The sequence below is a fragment of the Lathyrus oleraceus genome, chromosome 4, assembly GCF_024323335.1.
Source record: "Lathyrus oleraceus cultivar Zhongwan6 chromosome 4, CAAS_Psat_ZW6_1.0, whole genome shotgun sequence".
In the NCBI taxonomy this organism is placed as follows: domain Eukaryota; kingdom Viridiplantae; phylum Streptophyta; class Magnoliopsida; order Fabales; family Fabaceae; genus Lathyrus; species Lathyrus oleraceus.
The window spans coordinates 475669807-475693449 of NC_066582.1; the positions used below are offsets into that span (position 1 = coordinate 475669807).

At 34.3% G+C, this 23643-nt stretch overlaps 1 protein-coding gene across 1 annotated transcript; it reads right to left on the reverse strand.

The window, feature by feature from the left end:
- Nucleotides 1-13733: 13733 nt before the first annotated feature.
- LOC127076276 (auxin-binding protein ABP19a) lies at nt 13734-14626 on the reverse strand. The gene has a single exon (XM_051017879.1). It carries the CDS (start codon nt 14543-14545, stop codon nt 13916-13918), a length of 630 nt encoding a protein of 209 aa, XP_050873836.1. The 5' UTR covers nt 14546-14626; the 3' UTR covers nt 13734-13915.
- Between the last annotated feature and the right edge of the window lie 9017 nt (nt 14627-23643).

The window sequence follows — 23643 nt, forward strand, 5'->3', positions numbered from 1 at the left end:
TGTTGGATTAGGTTCGTCGACGAAAGATGGACGGAGTGAGCGAAGGTGTACTGTAAGATTTAGGTCGCGATTTGTGGTTCGCGATGGTTCGATTTGTGGAGAGAGGCCAAAGTCGTCATTGATTGGAGCTATGTTGACGGCGGATGATGGTAACGGAGGGTAGCGGTGGTTAGGGTTTTGTCGCTTGGTGGTGGTTTGGAGAGTAGATCGCGGAAGCGGTGGCGGTGGTTTGAAGGAGTTGGCGGCGTTTCGTGGTGGTTTGGAGAGATGGAAGGTGTGCCGGTGAAGAAAGGGTGTGAGGGTTTGTGAAGGTTGTGCGAGTTTGAGCGGTGGTTGTAGGTTGCAAGTATGACGGAGGTTTGGTGTGGTGAGGGAGATGAGGCGAGCGGTGAGTTTGTGAGAGAGAGAAATGTGAGTGAGTTTGTGAGGATTTCCAGAGAGTGATGAGTGGGTGTCCTCGAACGTGAGAGAGACGTATGGTTATTAATGATGAGAGTGTGAGTTGTCCGTTGAGGGTAGTGGGGAAGACGTGGAGAGAGAAGGGTGAGAGACGTTAGTGGAATGTAAGAACAGAGTCTCAATTTTGTTTTCCTTTTCTTTTTTTATTTTCTTTTGAAAACAAGTATTATTTATTTGTTATTTAAAAATATAGCTACCAACATTTCTAATCAATATAAAATAAAAACTCTAATCTCCTTAACTGAATATATGAACAAAGAGATTTAGCGATCACTTATAAAAGAAAATCGGATATAATCTTACTCGAAAAATTAAATCAGACACACTAAAATGATCAACACAAAATATACTTATTGAGAAAATACAGCGTTTCTTCAAATTCTGAAATAAATTTGCATCGGTTAAAAAGCTCAGGCGGGTCGAAATGCAATCGAAACAACCGCTGAAAAATACAACGAACACACCAGGTTAAACTACATGAACCGTAGATTAATAGTACTGGCGTCTGTGATTTTAATTTTGAATCTTTTTACCCGCTGATTTTGCACATTCTTGAGAAACAATTTAACCGATTTGTCTGTATTCTCAATAAATTTATTCTAACTGATATTTTAGGTATTATTCATAATGCAATGTATGTCATGCTATGCATATGATGCAAAATAAAAATGAAATCAATTGTATGAAAATTTAAATATACCCGGACAAAATTGGGGTATGACAGAACGAAACCAAAGAAATTGAAGCTGTTAGTGATCACATTATTGTTGTTGAACCCTCTGGTGGAACATGCTATAAGAAGATTCTTATCAAGAATCTTAACCTTAGAAAGATAAGGAAGGTAGATGCTATTAGAAAGGACCTAATGAATCTGGAGGCAACTGATTCTGAATCAGATCAAGACTTTAAGAACTTCACGAATTTAACTAGACATGAAGATTGAAGGCTGTCATTCATGTATCCAATAAAACTATACATGAAGATCTTTAAAGGATGTAATGATGAGTAAATTGTAGGTTGTTTTGTGTCATTTTGATTTTTGATGTAATATACAATTTTTGGATTTGATGTAATACAATTTTTGGTATGATACGATTCACAAATGCGTGTTTTTTTTGGTATGATACGATTTACAAAAATTCATGTTAAAAAAATGGGAAAATGTATAAAAGCAGAAATATATATAAAAAAGCAAGTGATTTCACCACGATTGCTAAATCCAATCGTGGTTATATGTTGAACGCTATCATATTTTCTACAACAGGCACTACACCGTGATTGTAAGTAACGCATACACAATCATACACCACTTAACAACGGTTGGTGCTCCGTGATTATATATCTTTGTCAACCGTGATTGTCTGTGTTTTTTTAGTAGGAGCTTCGTCTCCAACTCCTACAAATTTGTTAACCCCCTCCATATCCTCCAAAATCTTGATATTCCCGACCTCTCAAGAGCTTTGGTTCATCATTGGTGAGAAAAAAAAACTCTTGACAAAGTAAATAACATATTATTCGAAGATTGCAACTTAATTACTAATTTATTTTTAAAAAATTTTACTAACTAAATTACATACTTAATTATTAATAAACTATTTTTCGATTTCTATTTATATATACTAATATTTTTAAGAAAAAGGTTTTTACAACATTTTGTACAAACTAATTTATTACCTTATTTTCACTTAATATTCTTAATTAGTTGTTTAATACTAAAATAATAAATACGTTTAATTTGTTTTACTAAAATAATTTCTAACTAACTTAATTATTAATTTAATTTAGTTTAATATTTATATAATAAATATTTACTTATTAAATTTAGTTGTATTTAAATATGTTAAAGTATATACATATATTTATTATATATTAAAAATATATTTTTAACTATATGTTTAAAATATTTTGTACATGGTAAAAGTACAATTAGTGGCGATTCCTAATTGGTTAGAGCAAGCACTTATGGGGTGAAAAACTCTATATTTGTGTGATTTTTGAATAAATTCAGTGTCCCCTCTCAAACTCGTGGTAAAGATATCTATAGATGCTAATTAGGTATGTGTTCTTGAACCCATAGAGTGGTTATTATGCCCATCTTAGGAGCATGAAATCGTTTTTCTCCCTTTTTTTTGTTGAAGAACGTTGTTTTTCCCTTTAAATGGACTACCATACTATTATTTCATTTCTCAAGGACATGTCAGTCGTCATGCTTCATGAGTAGGCATTAGATGGTATTACAAAGTCCCAAAAGTGGGCGAGGTCTGCTGCAAGCAATGTGCGAGTGTTACCTCTAATGGGCGATTGATGAATAAGCTATCTTACCGGGATTTTAATTTTATATATATATATATATATATATATATATATATATATATATATATATATATATATATATATATACTTCATCCATCTAAATTCTTTAAAATATTTTTCTCTAAAATCTTTCAAAAACTAACTCTCATGATATTGAAGTGTTCACCTTAAAATTTTGTTTAATCGAAATAAGCAAAAGAATAAAAAAACATATATTATACTTATTAGTCAACAAAAATTATTTAAACTTTTCATGCATTTTGTAGAGGTGTCAAGTAGAAATCTCATCTCGCCATAATGGCCATAGGAAATGTATAAACCTAATTGTGCTTGATTAAATGTGCCTACACCAGAATATGTTTATCTATTGGCTGTGATTTTGGCCTAGATCAATAATTCTTGGGCATTACTCTTCACACTTTTAGTTGTGCTTACTCATCTAAGGTAAAAAATCAATAATGACGATAAAATTCAGAACTTAAACTCTTGACGCACTCAAATTATTACCACAATCAAGTCTTAGGTTCAGGCCAAGAAAAAGAGCTTAAATAATCTAGAGGTTAATCTTCGTATTTTTTATGGAGATTAATGTCTGAACTAATTTGGTTTATATAAACGTGTCATATCTTCCCTCTTCCTTCTTCATTGAAGAAACTTACAAAAAAAAATCAAAATAGAGCTCGTGAGAAAACTCCATTTCTATCATTTTTCAAGATGGGTCACATCTTTACTGCACTGGACTCAATCCTAATACATTACTCAACGTCTACTTCACTCTGCTCAATCAAAAATCGTCCACTTCTCACATTCGATAAGTTTCTCATTTTTTTTTGTGATGCATTACTCTGAAGTTAAACCTATAATAGTTTATTTATGGTTCATTACGACACATAATAGGTTCTTTGGTGGGACATGCATTTAGATTTTTTTATGTTTGAAGTTTAGAGCATTTGGGCATGCTCTATTTTTGTGTTTTCTGGTTTTGCTTGGTACAGAAGTTAACTTTAAGATCTTCCTGAAATACAAAGCTTGTTTGATTTTTCCTGTTCTTCCCCCTGGATTTGACTTATTTGATGATTATATGATCTCCCTAAAATGTCTAACAAGATCGACTGAGACATGGTATAGTGGCTCAACATGCTTCGTTTGGAGGAAAAAAGTTAGACCCTCTCATTCAGACCTTGGTGCCCCTTCATTTGATATAGGAACACATCTTCTAGAGTTCACGTTGAAGGAGAATAACGATCCAAAACGCAACGGAAATTAAAAAATTTCTCCTTTAGTGATCCTTACGAATGGACATGATCAGTGATAGAATCGTTACCTCTTGTGGCGATCGAAACCTTTGATGCAGATCTAAGAAGTGATCACGAACGTTGAATGGTGATAACACCTCTACTCAGTCCACACGAACGACTTCCTTCAATCTTAGTGCTAGCTGCTACGAATGAAGGCTTTGAGAGAGAGAGAGAGAGAGAGAGAGAGAGAGAGAACAAATTTTCAACTGCACAAATGTTTCTGCACAAGGGTTCTATTTATAGAACCACTTGTGTGGGTTGTAAGCTAAAAAGCCCACTTAAGTGTATGTGTCCCATATCTTATGATATACCAAAATCACTTAAGCGCGTGGTACCTTACCATATTTCATATTCTACTTAAGTGCACCATACCTTATGATGTCCTACAATTCACTTAAGTGCACCGTACCTTACGGTGTTCCTTATTTACTCTATCTCTCATCAATCCGTCCTTTTGTGTGTGACCCTGTAGGTTTTCACGGTATTGACAATTATATTAAATCACATATTTAACATAATAAACAGTGAGCGGTATCTAGCAACACATCACTGCTATCCAAGACACGAAAATGTCATGTGATATGACAAATCCTTTTGTGATAATACTTATGTGTACAATTACCCTTTTTCCCCTTTATCTATATTGAACACAAGGCATAGACCGTGTCATCCCTGTCCAGTTCAATATTGGACCCTTAGACATTTATCTTGTTACGCAGGATGGGCAAATTCCATCTAGGTCACTCATATCCCTCAACATGCTTCGTGGAGTACCCATCAACTATCTTTATGGTCATCCAGTTACAGACAATGTTTGATCAACAATAAGGCACTCGACTCTACATCTAGGGTCCATAGTAGTTCCAAGTCGAAGGGTGGTATACACCACTATCACCATTAGAATAACTTATGACACTTTCCATAATATTCTATATAGTATTCTCATAGTGGGTCAATCCCGTATCTTGATAACTCCTTATCCATGATCCATGAGATGTGATCATCAGTCTATGTACATAATAGTCTTAATGCTTTAATGTTATCCCACTTTACAATAAAGCTCAACTACAGATACTTTAAGAATAATGTCCTTATGTTTAATGGGATCTCATGATTAAGTCACACTTGATACATTAAACGAGCTAGCTATTCTAGGGACTTTATTAAACAAACATAATAAATAAAAAGCCTTTTATTATTAATAAATAATTCGATACAAGTACCAAAAGTATTGGCCTCTAGGGCTTACACCAACACACGTCTCTGGCTTATCATCCTAGAGACATGAGTCCCCTGTTGCTACCCATTATGCCCTAGATATCCAACCTATTTCCCCAGAAGTCAAACTTGTTGTTGTCGTTCTGATGTTTTCTAGGAGGCCACTCAGACACCTCACTACTTTATATGTATGTTACCATACTACTAGGCACTTATATAATGGAAAGGTAAAATAAATCTATATTTATTCTTTTAAACATATGTGTTATAAGATTTGAAATTTCTCACCATGTTGTATTTTTTAGCAGCATTGTGAGTCATTAAAATGTAATAACCACTGTAGGAACATTATGAATCTGCCTCAACCTGATGGACAATGGTTTCAGGATGTCATGCTTCTATCCGGGGTGCAAGATTTATGCAAAACTGGTATAATTTTTTTAACCATGATTTGTTGTCTGCTTTCGTTGAGAGAAGACATACGTCATCATTTCATCTTTCGATCGGTGATATTTCGATGACACTTAATGGTGTATCATCTCTCATGCATCTTTCGATCACGAGAAGATTATTGAACTACTCCAAAATCACTAAACTTGATACATTGGACATGATGATGGAATATTTGGGAGCTAACCCAGGTGATGCCCACCAGGAGATACATGACACCAGAGGATGTCATACCAGATTTGTATTTTTAGAGAAGTTGTTCATACTATGTGGATGTCATCTACCTGAGATACTTCATTGACTTGGATAGAATTCATGAGTATAATTGGGAGGCCTCTTATTTTCTTTACCTCTACTCTAAGCTAGGTGAAGCTTGTTTATGGAAGACTAGACATATGAAACAAGAAATGTGGTATTTATAGTAATTTTTTTGCACATTTATTATTACTAATATTTCATAACACTTGTGTCACGCCATTACTATTATTTCATCTAAGTTATTTTTAGGCATGGACCCTCCAACACTTTCCATATTTCTTTGATTCGGCATATGTGGATAACTACAATAAGGTTTTGCCACATTCTTTCTCTTTCATCCCGCTCAGAGGGAATCAAGAGACTGAGTCGTTTCGAGTATATCTTGACCATAATGCGTCAGATGATATAAATATTACATCATACGACACTCACCATGAGACACGCTCTTTCAATGAGATATCCTTCTACACTGGATGACTTGCTTGTGGGACCCGATTGATGTATCCACGTCTACCTGAGCTAGTAATGTATCGGTTCGGGTATCTAAAAGGTATTCCTAGAGCCCCCTCCATTGTTGTTCCTCCCACATTCCTCCGCAGAGATGTTGATGATATATTTACATAGTATCATGATCATATGGCCTTAGAGGATGAACGCAGTGTTCCATCCCCTCGACCATGGAGTATTGTATAAGACTACATACAATACTTTTTTAGAGTGTCACGTCCTTACATGATACCAAATGTAGAGGGTGAGCCACCTAGGCCAGCTCATCAAGAGATATTATAAGAGAGGAGAGTTTCAAGAAAGCTCTCTTGGTATGGCCACCACAGACACCATAATAGCGGAGGCACGACACCTTTGTAGTACATGAGGTAGAGGAGGAACCGAGGGGTCAGATATACCTTGTAGTTGACTTTTTCTTTGAATTTTGATAATTTTTATTTTGCTTTTTCTTCTGTGAAGAATGTATGTTTTTTTCATTTTGACTTAATATATGGTATTTTGATTGAATTACATAAGTGTATGATTTAATTGTATAACAATTATGTATACTTTGTATAAATGGCTTAAAATATAAGGTTTATTAATATATGACAAATTTATAACAAAATTATATTCATAAGGAAACCTTAATGTCTTGAGGGTTAGTAAGGAACTTAAATTTTTGGAGAATAGCTAGTGTGGGTTGGTAACTTTGAGAAACAAAGTGTAGGGGAAGTGTCACTGTTTAGAAATTTGGAGACTTTAGCATTTATAAGTGAGAGAATTCACACACCTATCACCTTGAGGTTTTGGATGAGTTAATGTAGTTGAGACATTAAAATCCATAGAAGACAACAAAACATGGTCACTAGTTGAATTTCACAAGGTAAAGAAGGCAATTGATGTGAAAGGGGTGTACAAGGTGATGTTGAATCCAAAGGCTTCTGATACCACTGTTGAAATATTTATTTAGGGGCTCAACATGAAGGAGAATTGTTACATTCCTTAGGGCTTTTCTCTATGAGAAACACACCTTGTGAGAGACACACCACATACTCACCAAAAATCTTAAGGTAATAGGTGTGTGGGTTCTCTCACTTATAAATGCTCAAGTCTCCACTTTTCTACTCAATGCGGAACTTCCCCAAACTTTGTTTCTCAAAGTTTTCAACTCACACTTGTTATTCTCAACACTCCCCCTCAAGTGTGAGTTTATCCACAATGTTCCCCCTCAAGCGAAATCTCTTTCATTCACATACACTTGTACCGCCGTGTACACTCTTTAACGAGACATCTTCTACCCACCACCCGTGGGGATTAATTTCGATACAAATGAGATGGTCCTTCACTCGAACATGGATCTGATACCACTGTTGGGACATCAATTTGGGAGATCAATAATAGAGAAATTTTTTTCATTGGGTCCTTTCTTTTTAGCAACACACTTTTGTGAGAGACACACCACATACTCACCCAAAACCTTAAGGTAATAGGTGTGTGGGTTCTCTCACTTATAAATTCCACTCCCTACTTTTCTAATCAACGTGGGACTTCCCCCACACGCTTTTTTCTCAACACTTCCAAATCAAACTTGTTTTTCTCAACTTGTAACTAGGCTCTGATACCATATGTTGGAATTAAACCTCATTCTTGGAGATAATCCGAATGAAACTTGATGAACAAGAATCAATCTTTTTTATTTATTTATCGTGCCTCTTATTCTTCACCCTTTTCTTGAGTGAATCAACCACACCTTGGTTGTAAGATGATTCTACTTTGCACACAAATTTTAGGAGATGAAAAGAAAATATAAATTCAGGTTTTGAATATACGGAACTTTGGAGGAAGAAGAAGAATGCATTGCACTGTGCAACTACACTGAATTGAATTACTGAAAATGACTACAATGTGATTTGTTAGTTATAACTAGATAAAGTCTCCTTCTATTTATAATGAGATTACTTGCACTCAAAATAATCTCAAATTAACTAATTCAATTGTTACGAAAATACTAAGTTCAAATTTGTCGAATTCTAGCTTGATTCGACTCTGTTGAATATACGCATTCTTAGACTCTTTCGAAGTAAACTTCTTTGACAACTTCATACAGACTTTGGCACTTGTCGAATACAATCTTACATAACATAAAGAATTACATATTTAACAATGTTGATAAAAACAAGTGTGAGTTGGAAGTGATGAAAAAGTGTGGGGGTAAGTCCCACATTGATTAGAAAATGGAGACGAACATTTATAAGTTAGAGAACCCACACACCTATTACCTTAAAGTTTTTGGTGAGTATGTGGTGTGTCTCTCACAAGGTTTATTTATCATAAAGAAAAATCCCCAAGAATGAAAACGCTCCCTCGTGTTGACCCCTAAATTGATGATCCCAATAATGGTATCATGAGCCTTTAGTTCGAGTGAAGGACCATCTCACTTGTATCGAAATTCATCCCCACGAGTGGTGGATAAAAGGTGTCTTATTGAAGAATGTCAATAGTGGTACAAGTGTATGTGGATGAAAAATCTTATGCTTAAGGGGGAACATTGTGGTTCGACTCACACTTGAGGGGGAATGTTGAGAATCACAAGTGTGAGTTGAAAACTTTGAGAAACAAAGTGTGGGGAAGTCCTGCATTGATTAGAAAAATGGAGACTTTAGCATATATAAGTGAGATAATCCACACACGTATCACCTTAAAGTTTTAGGATAGTGTGTGGTTTGTCTCTCAAAGGTGTGTTGCTCATAGAGAAAAATCTCATGGAATGTAACAATGCTTTCTCATGTTTAACCACCAAATAAATGCTCCAACAATGATATCACAAGCCTTTGGTTTGAGTGAAAGACTGGCTCCTTTGTATCGAAAGTCCTCCCCAAATGGCGGTAGGTAGGAGGCATGTCCCGTTTGAAATAGTGTCAACAACGATACAAATGTATGTGGATGAAAGAGCTTCCGATTGAGGGAGTGCATTATTGATAGACTCACACTTTAGGGGGTGTTGAGAAAAACAAGTGTGAGTTGGAAATATTGGGTAAAAGTGTGTGCGAAAGTCCCATATTGATTAGAAAAGTGGAGACGAGCATATATATGTGAGAGAACTCACACACCTATTACCTTAAGTTTTTAGATGAGTATGTGGTGTGTCTGTCACAAAGGTGTGTTGCTCAAAAGAAAGGCCCCAACGAAAAATATTCATTCCTGTTGACCCCCCAAATTGATGTCCCAACAAACTTTTGTATTATCCATAGAGTTGTGAAATAAATACACTATCATATGTTCAAACAATGCCAAGAGTTAGTTCGGAATTTAACTTACAAACTCATTTTTCCATTGATGCGAAGATTGACTTCCATACTATTTTTAGCAAAATGAAGGTGGCAAAGTGTTTTGGGTGTATCAGTTTGTTGTTTCAAAACTAAATTGTTTTGTCCAAAGTTTTGTCTTCCTTCTTCTTGAGAAGGTACAAACTAGCAGTAATTTTAGTTTTAGAATAGTAAAATAATATCACTAATAAACGTTTAAAAAAAAGTCAAACAAAATATAAATTAATATTCCTTATGTTCTATCATGAATGATATAGTTGATTATTTAACACAAATTTTTAAAAAAAGTGTAATAATAAAATAGAAAAAATGATGTTTTTACTAAAATATATATTATTAAGTATTGAAAGTGATGAAAATAATAACGATTAAATGATAGAATTGGAAAAAAAAATATTATAAATTAAAATAAATCAATTATTTTGAAATATTTTTTTATTCTAAATGATTCAAGACGGAGAATTTAATTGATTGGTATAAAAATACTAAAAAAATACAACAGAACAAAAAAAGACAACAAATTAAAAGACGACAGAAAAGCTATAAAACTACAAAACAAAAATGCTACACAGTGAAACTTCAAAATAACCAATTTTCTAAGAAACTTCATGTCAAAAAGGATCATGCTAAAGTTCAAGTCGCTTGACCGCCAACACAAAATCAAAATCCATCAAACAGATAAAACTCTAAAATCAATCTATAAAGATGCAAGAGCTTCTCGCCCAAAAACCATTTACAAACAAGCAATAATTAAATAGTTTTGGGCTTTCTTTCGTGTCATGGGACCTACTTTGGAATAATACACTATTTTGTGTCATAAAACAAGACAACATATAGATAAAAATGGAACACGAATATATATATTCTAACTAGAAAAATATTATGTGCATTCATTCCCACGAGGTACACGTAATTGAATATTATAATATTAAAATAATTTAAAATTTATTACATAGTTTATGAAATTATTCAAATATAATTACTTTAATTTTCACTATAAAGTTTAAGTAAAATACTTTTATATATATATATATATATATATATATATATATATATATATATATATATATATATATATATATATATATATATATATATATATATATATATATTAAAGATCAAAGTAGTGTCAAAAGTCTTTCTGCAAAAATCTAATATTGACTTTAATGAAGTTTATGCATCTCTTACAAGATTGAAAACCATCAGAATTGTTGTGGCTACTGCAGCATACAAAGTATGGAGGATGTATCAATTAGATGCAAAATCATCATTTTCGAACAAATCATTGGATGAAGAGGTAGGTTAACAAACCACCAGGTTTTTGTATTAAAGGCCAGGAACCGAAAGTGTACGGGTTAAAAGAAGTTTTGTATGGTATGAAACAAACTCTAAGAGTTTGGAATAAAATGATGGATGTCTTTCTAATCTAGATAGGATTCATAAAGTGCACTTCAAAGCATGATGTGTATGTCAATTGTTCAAGCAAGATCAGTCAGATCATCCTATACCTATATGTAAATGACTTGCTAATCACATGATTAAATGAAGACGAGATCATGAAATTTAAGACAAGCATGATGCAAGAATTTGAAATGTATGGTATATGGATTTTGTCATATATTCTGGAAATGGAGTTCAAAGACACAAGAAAAAATGTGTCTCTGCACCAAAAGAAGTATACACAAGATATTTTGAAAATGTTCAAGATGAGCAAGTGTAATGCAGGAGTCACACCATTGGAGACAGAAGCTAAGTTGAGAAAGGAAACAATCAATGAGCTTGTAAATTCAACGTTGTACAAGTAAGTCATTGAATCCTTGAGATATCTATGCAATACCATACTAGATAATTGTCAAAGTGTTTGGCTGATAAGCGGGTTTATGGAGAAACCAAGATAATGTCACTTAATTGTAGCCAAGAGAATACTGATGTACATCAAAGTCACAATTGATTATGGTGTGTTGATGTCAAGGCGGGAAAACACCAGTATGAATGCAATAATACACGGATACACTGATTTTGATTTTACTGGAGATCAAGATGATAAGAAGAGTATTTCCGACTACTTATTCATCATTGGAGGTGCTCCAATTTCTCGGAGTTCAAGAAAGTAGAGAATAATAGCATTATCATTTTGTGAAACTGAACATGTAGCAGCTTCCTATGCAAAATGTCAAGTTGTATAGATAGAAATGCTTCCGAAAGAACATAAGATCATGGAACATAAGAAGATGAAGTTGTTTGTAGACAAAAAATCAACCATAGACTTAGCCAATCATCCAATGAATCATGGCAGGAATAAGCACATAGAGAGAAGGTATCACTTTTTTAGAGATCATGTGAATAAAGGGAAGCTCAAGCTGAAGCATTATAGATCAGAAGTGTGTTAAGAATGTATCAAGTGTGAGTAGTGTGGATAATAGTCTCACATTGGTTGGTAATATGGAGACTTGAGCGTTTTTATAAGTGAGAGAACTCACCCACCTATCACCTTAAGGTTTTGGATGAATATGTGGTGTGTCTCTCACAAAGATATTGCTCTAGAAAAGAAGTCTCACAATGTTCAATGCTCCCTAGTGAAAAACTCCCCCAACAAATGGTATCACGGGCCTTTTGGTTTCAGAAAGGGATCGGGTTACTTGTATCGAAAGTCAACAGTGCCAGGATGGTGAATAAGAAACGTTCCGTTGAAGAGTTTCAACGGCGCCAGTTTGGTGAATAAGAAACGTTTCGTGCAGTACAAGAGTTTGTGGAAGTAAGAAGAGTTTTCACTTGAGGGGGAGCATTGTGGACTCACACTTGAGGGGGAGTGTTGAGAATGTATCAAGTGTGAGTAGTGTGGATAATAGTCCCACATTGGTTGGTAATATGGAGACTTGAGCATTTATAAGTGAGAGAATCCACCCACCTATCACCTTAATATTTTGGATGAATATGTGGTGTGTCTCTGACAAAGAGGTTGCTCTAGAAAAGGAAGTCCCACAATATTCGATGCTCCCTAGTGAAAAACTTTTCCAATAAAGTGAAGTTAGTTTACATACTCACAAAACTATTGAAGAAGACAAGATGGTGGAATGTTGAGGATGTATAATTCATATATATATATATATATATATATATATATATATATATATATATATATATATATATATATATATATATATATATATATATATATATATATATATATATATATATATCCATTTCGCTATGTTGTAAATAACAATTTTTCTCTCTCAATAACAAAAAAAAATTACAATAATATTTTCTTACAATAAATTTAATCTTTTTAGTTTTTCACTCTCAAAAAGCATGAGATTGTTCCAACAAACTAACGATAAACTGACTCTTCGTGGACTTTTTAATTGTGATGCTTTTGTTGTGTTGTGGTAGGAGTGAGTAAAAAGAGAATTATCTTTTTGTGGATTGAGTTTTTTGGGAAGGTGTAGAGTGAGACTCTTCAATGGTTGGTCGTATGCATGTTTTGTGGTTGCCGCGTACCAAAGGTATTTGAAAAGTAAAAAACAGACTGATTTTCCGTCAAAAATAATTATCAATGAGGCAAAATATAGATAGAATTCAACTTATTCTTGATGGTAATTTCAAGCGAGTTCCTCTAACACAACTTTCTATCTGCATCCTTAATGTTTTAATCTTGATTTTCTAGATTTTAATTTGTTTTTTGAGGCGTCTTGATAAGACATGTATTTAGAATATTTTACTATTCTAAACACTTCTCGTGTTACATAGTTTTTCATACAACATATTTTTGGCTTTTAAAAAAATCATAATCAAGAGATCTTGCTTATTCGATCTCCAATTGAATATAAAAATCATTGATTTCCTCATATTCACTAGGTATTCTTTCCTTAAGAAGAAAGAGAAGAATGACAAAAAGAGAGAAAGACAAAGAACCAAGAAATGTGTGAACCAATTTATTATTTCTTTAGTATAAGTAGCTTGAAAAGGACATTTGGAACAACAGGAACATAATATTATTATAAAAACACGTACACACACAAACAAATCCACCACCTAAGCGGGGTTTATTGAAATAAACATAAAAATGAAAGAGAAATATGATGATAAGCAACAATTGATCTTTTAGCCTCTTCCTCCAAAACGAGCCTTAAGCTTCTTAACTTGTGCAAAATCAAGGAAAGTAGTTTGTGCCACTATTTCAGAAGACAAATTATTGGAAAACAGAAGAAGATCAAGTAATTGAGCACCAGGGTTTGCACTACTAAAGGCAAGAAAAGCAGTAGCCTGTCCTTTACCAGAATTAACTTGAAAATGCAACATCCCTTGTGGAAAAACCATAAGATCACCCGGTTTCAACGTCTTCGAAAAAACAGCACTTGTTGTAAAAAATCCAGCAGTTATTTCTCCTTGAACCATTATCAATAATTCAGTAGCACCGGGATGAGTATGCATTGGAATCGATCCACCTTCGGCTATATCTAGTCGTGCTGCAGAGATTCCGAGTCCGTTAAGACCGGGAAAATCGGTGACAAAAGCCGAGGAAAGTGCAGCATTGAAGGAGTTTTTGGTGTCTCCGGCTACGAAGCCATGAAAGACGAAATCGTCTGATGTTATGTTTGCAAGGGGTTTGCAGTGGTAGCCGGAAGGGGTATCTGGAGCCTTTAAATCTGCTACACAGAAATCATTGACAGAAGCATAAGAAGTGGAGAATGAGAGAAAAGTGATAAGGAAAAGCGTTGGAAAAATCTTCATCTTATTGTTAGATGATGATTGTTTGATTATTGGATTTGGTATGAAGAATTGTTGGAACTGGATAGGTATTTATAGAGAGGTAGCTTGGGGAGAGAATTTAAAAAGATATTATATATCATATAAGAAGAGTTGATAAAATTATACTTGATACATACACTATCATATTTTATGAGCACCATATACTATATGAAAGACGCCACCAATTAATATGCTAATACTACAAGGCATGTTAATTAATGTGCTTCTATTCAATTTTTAGTAATATAATTAGAAAATGATGTTTTAATGAATCTCTATTTGGACATCTAAAATATTAATTGTTCGCATAAAATATTTAATTGATAAAAATATGTATATATTAGAATTTTATTTAGTGATTCAAATATTGATTTATCTATTAGTGAGACTTACAAGATGAAGAAGATGTGATTTGGACACAAACAACACTAGCAAGATATCTTATAATTCAAGCAATAATAACCCATTTGTAATAAGTAAATATGGTATTGTTTAAGAATTTCAACTTTATTCGCCTTTATCGGTTGAATTTTTCATTCAGTTTGCCTCATTCATCAAGAACAATTTGTTGTTGATAGTTTTCCTTTTGATTTATTCACTGATTCTTTATTTTCTCTTATTTCAGTGTGTCGCTCCAATTGGTCAATAAACTGACCGAGACTCCAACTACTACATGCATTCAAGTGAAGGTCTAAATTCAACTTCAATCATTCCGAAGTTGAATGGCTCTAACTACCTAGCATGGAGCAAATTTATACAAAGAGCATTAGGTGCGAAGAACAAATTTTGATTCATTGATGGTTCAGTTGAAATTTCACCTCATCATTATCTCAATCGTTTTCAATGGGAAAAATGTAACAGCTTGATCATTCTTGGTTGTTGAATTTTGTCTCAAAACAAATCGCATACACTGTCGTATTTCATGCTAATGCCATAGATGTATGAACTAATCTGAAAGAAAGATTTTATAAAGCAGGTCGAATTCTCATTTGTTCACTTCGTTCATCAATCAACTATTTGAAACAACCTTCAAAATCTGTTATAGATTATTACATTGAGTTGAAAGGTTTATGGGAGGAACTCAATGAACATCATCCTCTTTCTGCTCGGATGTGTATTCATCAGTGTAGATGTATGACTATGCAAAATGTTCGTGAAAACTCAAGTCCTATTGATGGATCATTTGCCACCAATTAACAAAATTTACTCTTTGGTTGTGAAAGAGGAAAGAAACCATTGATTAGTTATCATATAAGAAGAAGATAGTTCTTTATTGGTTATTGAAGCTCAAAGACTTAACTTTAAAGGTAAGTCACATAATTTAAATAATTCCACTAGGCAATACACTTTTTTTAATAGGAATGGCCAAACAGTTGATTTTTGATATCAGAAACATGGCCACCCTAATTTAAACAAAAATAAGCCTCTTGTCAATGCATCCCATAGCCAGAATTGTGACAAAACTCATCATGTTGGTGAAACTGAGGTGACTTCATCTGCAAGCAACATTTCCATAATTTCTCAAGAGAAGTATGATCAACTTGTTAGCTTGCTTCACCAAGTAAACTTACTTTCCTCGGCACAACCTTCTAACACAAACTAAATTCATGTTTCTCCTATGACCATGAGCATTCATATTTTGAGTCTTTTTCATGTATTATCTACACTACTTTTAATTTCATTCTTAGTAGCCATCATTTTTGGATTTTGGATTCTGGTATCATGTGTGTTCCTCATTAAAACCTTTTTCCTCCATTTATAGCATAAAATCTGTTAGCATTACTTTACCAAATAATAATTCCATATGTGTTAAACAAGCTGGTCATGTCTATTTTTCACCATATCTTTATTTGTATAATTTCCTATACTCTAATGAATTTCATCTCAATCTGATTTCTGTTTCTAAATCATGACAATCTCTAAACCGTTCCATTAAATTCTCTGCACATAAATGTGTTTTACAGGACTTGAGCACCAAGAGGATGATTGGTTTGGGTAAATAGGTTGAAGGTCTATATAGACTGCAAATTGATGATTATATATTTACTGGTGGCACAGGTTTCTTTCTTCACATATACCAAATCATCCTACCACTAGTATCAATACTATTTTACTTAGTAATACATTGTGGCATTTTAGACTAGGTGATGTAACACCCTAAACCCTACCCATATTTTATCACGTAAATTAAATATAAAATAAAACCACGTAGGGTGTCACACATTGATAACACACATGACCTGCTCCGTAACACAGGTTTCAACAGTAAGTTTCAATACACACATTTGTAATAAGGATGTTTACACGACATCCCACTTATCTGAATCATACCTGGGAAGCTTACACGACATCCTTCTCATCTGATTGATATTATATATTCACAAAATAAGACATTCATAACTTGTCACTGCATGCTCACTTCCATTTTAAAGTATCATCGCACCAGAATTATCATCACAATTATGGAAAATAAAGCAAGTAATAACATCTAGTCTCAACTTCAATTGTAATAATAAAATAAGAGAGTTCTAATCAATCAACTTAACATCTTAAGAATTCTCAGCAACAAAATTAGTCTTATGACTTCAACATAATCAAACATAAGGAATAAAATAAGCGTTTAACCCAACCCGATGTTACATGATCAGAGCAAGGTACCACTAGTAAAAGCGACAAAATAAAGAAGTAATCCCAGAGCTACCTTCCACTTACTTCAACAATACTACTCTTGAGTATCTGCACGATGCCCATGTAAAGGCAACATTCAAACAGAAGGGATGAGAAATTCATTTCAATAATAACGATATAGAATGAAGAATAGACTACAACATCTACACAATCATGCACAACAATATATCACATTCTTACATCCAAATCATAATCAACATCATACACGACAACATCTCAATTATCATCAACATTATACAAAACCACATATCAATTATCATTAACATCATATGCAACAACATCTCATCCAACAACACATCAATAACAACCAATACAAATGCAACACTTATGCAATGTACTCAACACCGACTCGACATGCATGTGGTACCAAATATGAACACCCAGGTTCATCTCACTCCATGATCCCCACCATAGGATCGATTCCCCCTTGGAACCGGAGCACACCAAAATCGCTACCATCACCATATGTAACGATTCACTAATCCCCCTAATAGGAATTAACTACTTACACTCGATCCATCACAATAGGATCGAGGCTCATCAAAACTCGTTACCATCAGCATAGGTAACGCTTCACTAATCCCTCATAATAAGAATTAGCTACTCGTGCCCGATCCATCATCATAGAATCGAGGCTCACAAAAATTGGACCGAAGCCCATACACCAAGATACATGACTCTCAAATAACATGCATCAACACAACAAGGTTCACCTAAAGGATCCCCACACACATCTTATCATTTATGCATCACATCATTCATCATGCAACAACCAATCACATGAATAATATCAACAAACAGCAGCAACTCGTCAACATCTTAACATCATCGACATAACAACATAATCATCATACAACGATATTACAACAATGCAACGATTCATCAACCAAACGTATAAACCAATACATTTATTAACATATCAGGCATATGAATATTATTAAAACATATCAACAATCACTACCATGTTATAGGTCTGAGTGTTAGCTTTCTAACGCTTCAAACGACATCAAATTTGGACTTATATGACCAAAATCGTCGGGATATGTCAATAATTCATTAACCAAACATATGAACAAAACTTCACCAACACAGTAGTCATGGGAATAATACTCAATCAATTCACTTATCACCATCATATTATATCTCTTAGAGTCAGATTTCTAATGCTTTAAACCCCAAGCCAAAATGATTTACGAGCTGAAAGTTATGATCAAAACCGTGCACATTCATGCGTTACTAAAAAGTTGTTGTTTTCTAAAATTTCCAACATAATTTTCATCTTCTTCAACCCCAAAAACGTCCATGAAATAATCACCAAAATTATTTTATCCATGAAACAAAGTTATAGCCTTTTATTTAATATATCCAACTCTTTAAATGGCACTCGGTTTGGACTTGTGGATCAAAATTTATGGCCAAAACGATTTCGACAAAAAAACATAAAAAAGGCTCGCGATTGTGACAGACAGAATGCAGAATTTTCTGCATTTTTCATCGTTGGAGGCCTTCCGGACCTCTGATTTAGATTCCGTAAAAAACGAACGCTCAAAAAATTACAACTCATGCAATACTTTAATATATAAAGTTAATTTACAGTTTTAACACAATTAAATTATCTAATCATTGTTTTAAGATTATGCCTAAACCTTCAAAATTGTAACAATGGTCAATATAAGTTCAATCATCAAAATAGAAAACTACACACATATAAGGCACACGAAATTCATCATATAATCATCATATAATAATCATCATAACATCCAAATTCAAAATTATGAATCAAAACACACAATCCTAAGGAGGTTAAAGGTTCATCCATTCTACCATTCTACCATACTCATTACTATTGGAACAAGTTCTCACCCTTACCTTAGATTTTCCAACAAGATGCACACTTCAAACTCTAACAATGGAGTTTTTCTTTAGCCCTAACTCTTGCCTCTTCTCACCACAAAATTCTATTTTATGTAAAATCCTCCAAACTTTCTTACTAACATTTTTATCATTAACCTAATCCCCCCTCAATCACTACAACAAACAAGACCTTAGACATCGCTTTTTTTAGCCTTAGACAGCGCTTTAAAGCGCTGTCTAAACCTCCGCTGCTAAAGGTTTAGACAGCGCTTTTTTAAATCTTAAAAGCGCTGTCTAAGCCCCCCCCTTAGACAGCGCTTTGGCCAAAAGCACTTTATAAGACCCTCTTATTTTAAATTTTTTAGGTATACCTTAGACAGCGCTTTTGAAAAGCGCTGTCTAAGCCCCACCCCCTTAGACAGCGCTTTGGCCAAAAGCGCTTTCTAAGACCCTCCTATTTTAATTTTTTTAGGTATACCTTAGACAGCGCTTTTCAAAAAGCGCTGTCTAAACCCCCCCCTTAGACAGCGCTTTTGCCTAAAGCGCTTTCTAATCCCCCCTTTAGACAGCGCTTTTTACAAAAGCGCTGTCTAAGGTATACGAAAATTTTTGAAGCTTTTGTTTTAAACCACATTTTTTTCAGGTTTATAAACCAGAATTTCTACCTGTTTTCAACCAGATTTTGACAGACAATTATCACATTTTATATATGCCATTTTGGCCTTTTTTCTATCAATTTTTGGCTAACAAATATATATATATACCAATTCAAACCAATTTTGCCTTAAATGTATCAAAATATATACAAATTTATGTACACATTTACAAGTCATAACATATACTACAAATGTACACATTAATTACACAAATTTATGAACAAACATTGAGCTCTATCATGAATTGACACCACTCCTCTTTGATTTCGTCCACTTGATCCTTTGTATAAAATGCACACTTGAATTCATCAAAGTACTACATAATAATATAACATATTTTGAATTAATTCCAACTATTTAATTATATGAGATATGTGTAAATATAAAAATAACTCATAAGTTAGAAATACATACATCGGTGGGAATCTTTAATCGGCCCAAAGCAAGAGTATCTCGCATAAACCTCAACATGAAATACCCGCAATCTATTTGATTACGTTGTTGAGGACACTACATATGAAAAAAAAAATATGGATTATAAATCCTAAGTTTTATCAAGTGTCATCACTAATATAATAAAAAATGTCGTAATTAAAAATATACCGCCACTTTAATCCATGTAATGGAGTTGGCGCCCCTCCTTGAGGTTTGGATATCTCGTTGGGCCCGAAAAGCTTGTAGGACGCTAATAAAATAAAAATGAAGCAATTAGAACAATTCACATAAACTAAGAAATTTTTTGAACATTCTCACTTACGTGTCAATTAGGACCTTCATATCCGGGTATGTTGTCCAATCATTTCCTAACGAGTCAAGATAATACACAATTTCTCAGATAGGATTGATTGCGAGCAACAATCAATGTCCACTGTAATGATTAGGCAAATGTTAGATGGTAACTTGGAAAATAATTATAATAGATGAATTTAGAATGAAATGCTAACCCGGTATTAAACGGTATAAAAAACAACTTCTCCGCATCTTTATTGTCCATGAGGATCCGAAGAACGTACTCCGTCACGGTATCCGGTCTACTTAAGATTAAACCTAAGTTGACGGTCGCGGGTGCTAAGAATCCGAATGACACGTCCAAACCATTGGGGCGCATCAATTTGTCATACAAAAACCTAATATAAAAACATCATTAACACCTCTTTTGAAACATAAAGTAAACCGGATTAACATAAAGTAAACATCATTAACATAAGTTGTTTAATTAATAAAACAAAGTAGACCGGATTTACCTAATATATGTATTGACAACGGTGACGCCGATTTCTTCATGACTAAAAACTTGCATGAAGTCTTCATTACCAATCATTTGGTCGTAATCAAAGCCGAAAATCCCTACCTCCATATGTACAGTCCGAACACCTCCGGTCGGTATATCGGTCATCTCTAGAACTGTCCTGAGGCACGACCTATACTTGGTGGTATGTTTTTTCCTAGCTACGGTCTTCTTAGCACCAGAACTTTTTACCCGTGCGGAGGCGTTGCTAACCTCCTTTTTTTGTTGTGCGGAGGCATTGCTAACCTCATTTTCTTGAAGCTACATGTCATATAAATAGTTAGATCAAATTAAGAATGTAACAACTTCCATGAATATATGTCATATAATTGTATATTACCTCTTTTCTTGAAACCGTGGACTCGGTATGCCGTGGAATCGCATTATCTTTTGATTTGGATTTTGTGGGAGTCTATTTAACATAACCAAGGAAAATATGTAAGTAAAATTTTAAGCATAAATTTTAAACTTTGAATATACACATTAAAGTTAACATAAGTTTTAAGCATACCTCATATCCTACGCATATGAGGTTTGTCGGCCATGCAACAAACGAACCTACTGCTTCGTGCACCGTTGTTGCATCCGAATCATCGCTAGGATATGGTAATGCTGCATTCGGCTCAACTGCAATATCAACTGATACCTTCAAACATCCAGCAGGGAGCTCTCTAGTGTGGAGTAATACTCCGCTAACGTTATGCACTTTTCCCTTGCCAACCATCCGATAGTATGGTGACGACAAATACAGCTGACAATGGGAAATGCCCTAAAACCAATAATAACAAGAAATCGTTAATGTGTATATATGTCAAATACATAATTTAAGCAAATAGTTCAATTTAAGACAATTATATGTAATTACCTCTGGAATGTTCGGCTGAAAGGTACAGTTGATACTGTCTTTGTCCGAAGCATCTCTGTATACTGTTGAGGCGCTAGCCTCTCTTTCTCTCCTCAATGCATCAAGCTCAGCTTGCATGGCTTCCAATCTTGCATGAAGCTCCCGATTACTAGGAGCCTTTCCTTTTTTAATACTCAGGGAGGTCGGAGTGACTCCAAATCCCTTACCCCTCACCCGACCAGAATACTCAGGGACATCTAATGCCCGACTAAGTATGCCCTTAGTATCATCGGGAGATAAAGACTGAGATAGCTCCTCCTGAAAAATCAGATGAATACCGTATACTTGTCAAATATTTGTGTATAAAAATGTTATTCAATTAATGAAAAAATGTTATACTTACACATTTCTGGTATACGTGTAAAACTTCTTCTTGAGGAACTCCAGATTTGCCCACACGGGCTTCCTTCCACAAAACATGTGCAGGAAGAGATGTTTCTGAACTTTCCTCCTTCTGCAGCTACACATTAAGTCATACAATTTGATCAGATAAAACTAATATATGATGAACAAATTTGTTATCGCAATTTATAAATACTTACCATGGATTGTTCTAAGCGTCCATATCCGACACGTCCTTTTCGGTACGGATATGCGGGACTTGATGCTCTTTCCCGATTTGTAGCACTTATTCTTTGAAAAACCGGGTCTTGTCTTTTGGATTTGAAAGCTTCCCATTCTTCAGCCGATATCAAACTTTCATATTTTTTAGGAAGCTCCGCATCCACAAAATTACCATCCGCATCCTTAAGGAACTTGGATGATAAAAATGTCTGAAACCCTCTTAGAAGCTTTCCGGCCAATTTCATACAAAAACCTCTTCTTTCTTCTTCGATGTTAAAACATCGCTAAGAAAAACATACAGATTGATAGTTAGTATCGGTAATTGAAAAAACATAATTGATACCGTATAATTAAGGGCCAAATGATTGTACCTTTATCTCACTCCAAATTTTTTCTTTGGACTCATTCAGCTCTTTGTTTCTCCAATCATCACATGTAATGGGAATTTCATTCCTTACTAGTGCACCGATAAAACTAGTTAAGGTATGCCCATTAGGTTCTATAAGCTGTCCCTGGTTGCTCCAATAGACATCTAGTATGATGCCTCGAGATCTTCCTTGGACCACCCTTCTCATTACTGTGATGCCTCTTCGAATTTCTTCTTCCGCGGATACTTTTTTACTAACTTCCTCATGTTGGTCATCAGCCATGTCTAACCTGTAATAAACCAAGGAAACCATCAAATATCAAATATAACTTATAATCAAAGCAATTGAAAACAAAAAAATAAAGAAATCATGCATTATCAGATATAACTTATCAGCCATGTCCACCCACCTTTCACAATCTTATGTGCAAAAGGCTTGCCAAACTCAGTACGCACATCTTTCACCTTTTCAAAAACTTGTTCACCTGACAATGCGGGTGGAGCTCTACGATGTTCGGTGTCTCCATTGAATGCTTTTCTCCACCCACGGTAGTGATGTTTAGAATGTAAGAATCTACGATGACCGAGAAACACATTCTTCTGGCAAAGTTCCAATCGAATCGTATCGGTTCCGTCTTCATAAACAGGACACGCACATTGACCTTTAATGCTATACCCAGATAGATTCCCGTATGCTGGAAAATCATTAATTGTGCCAAACAACATCGCCCTCAAATTGAAACTTTCTTTCCTATATCC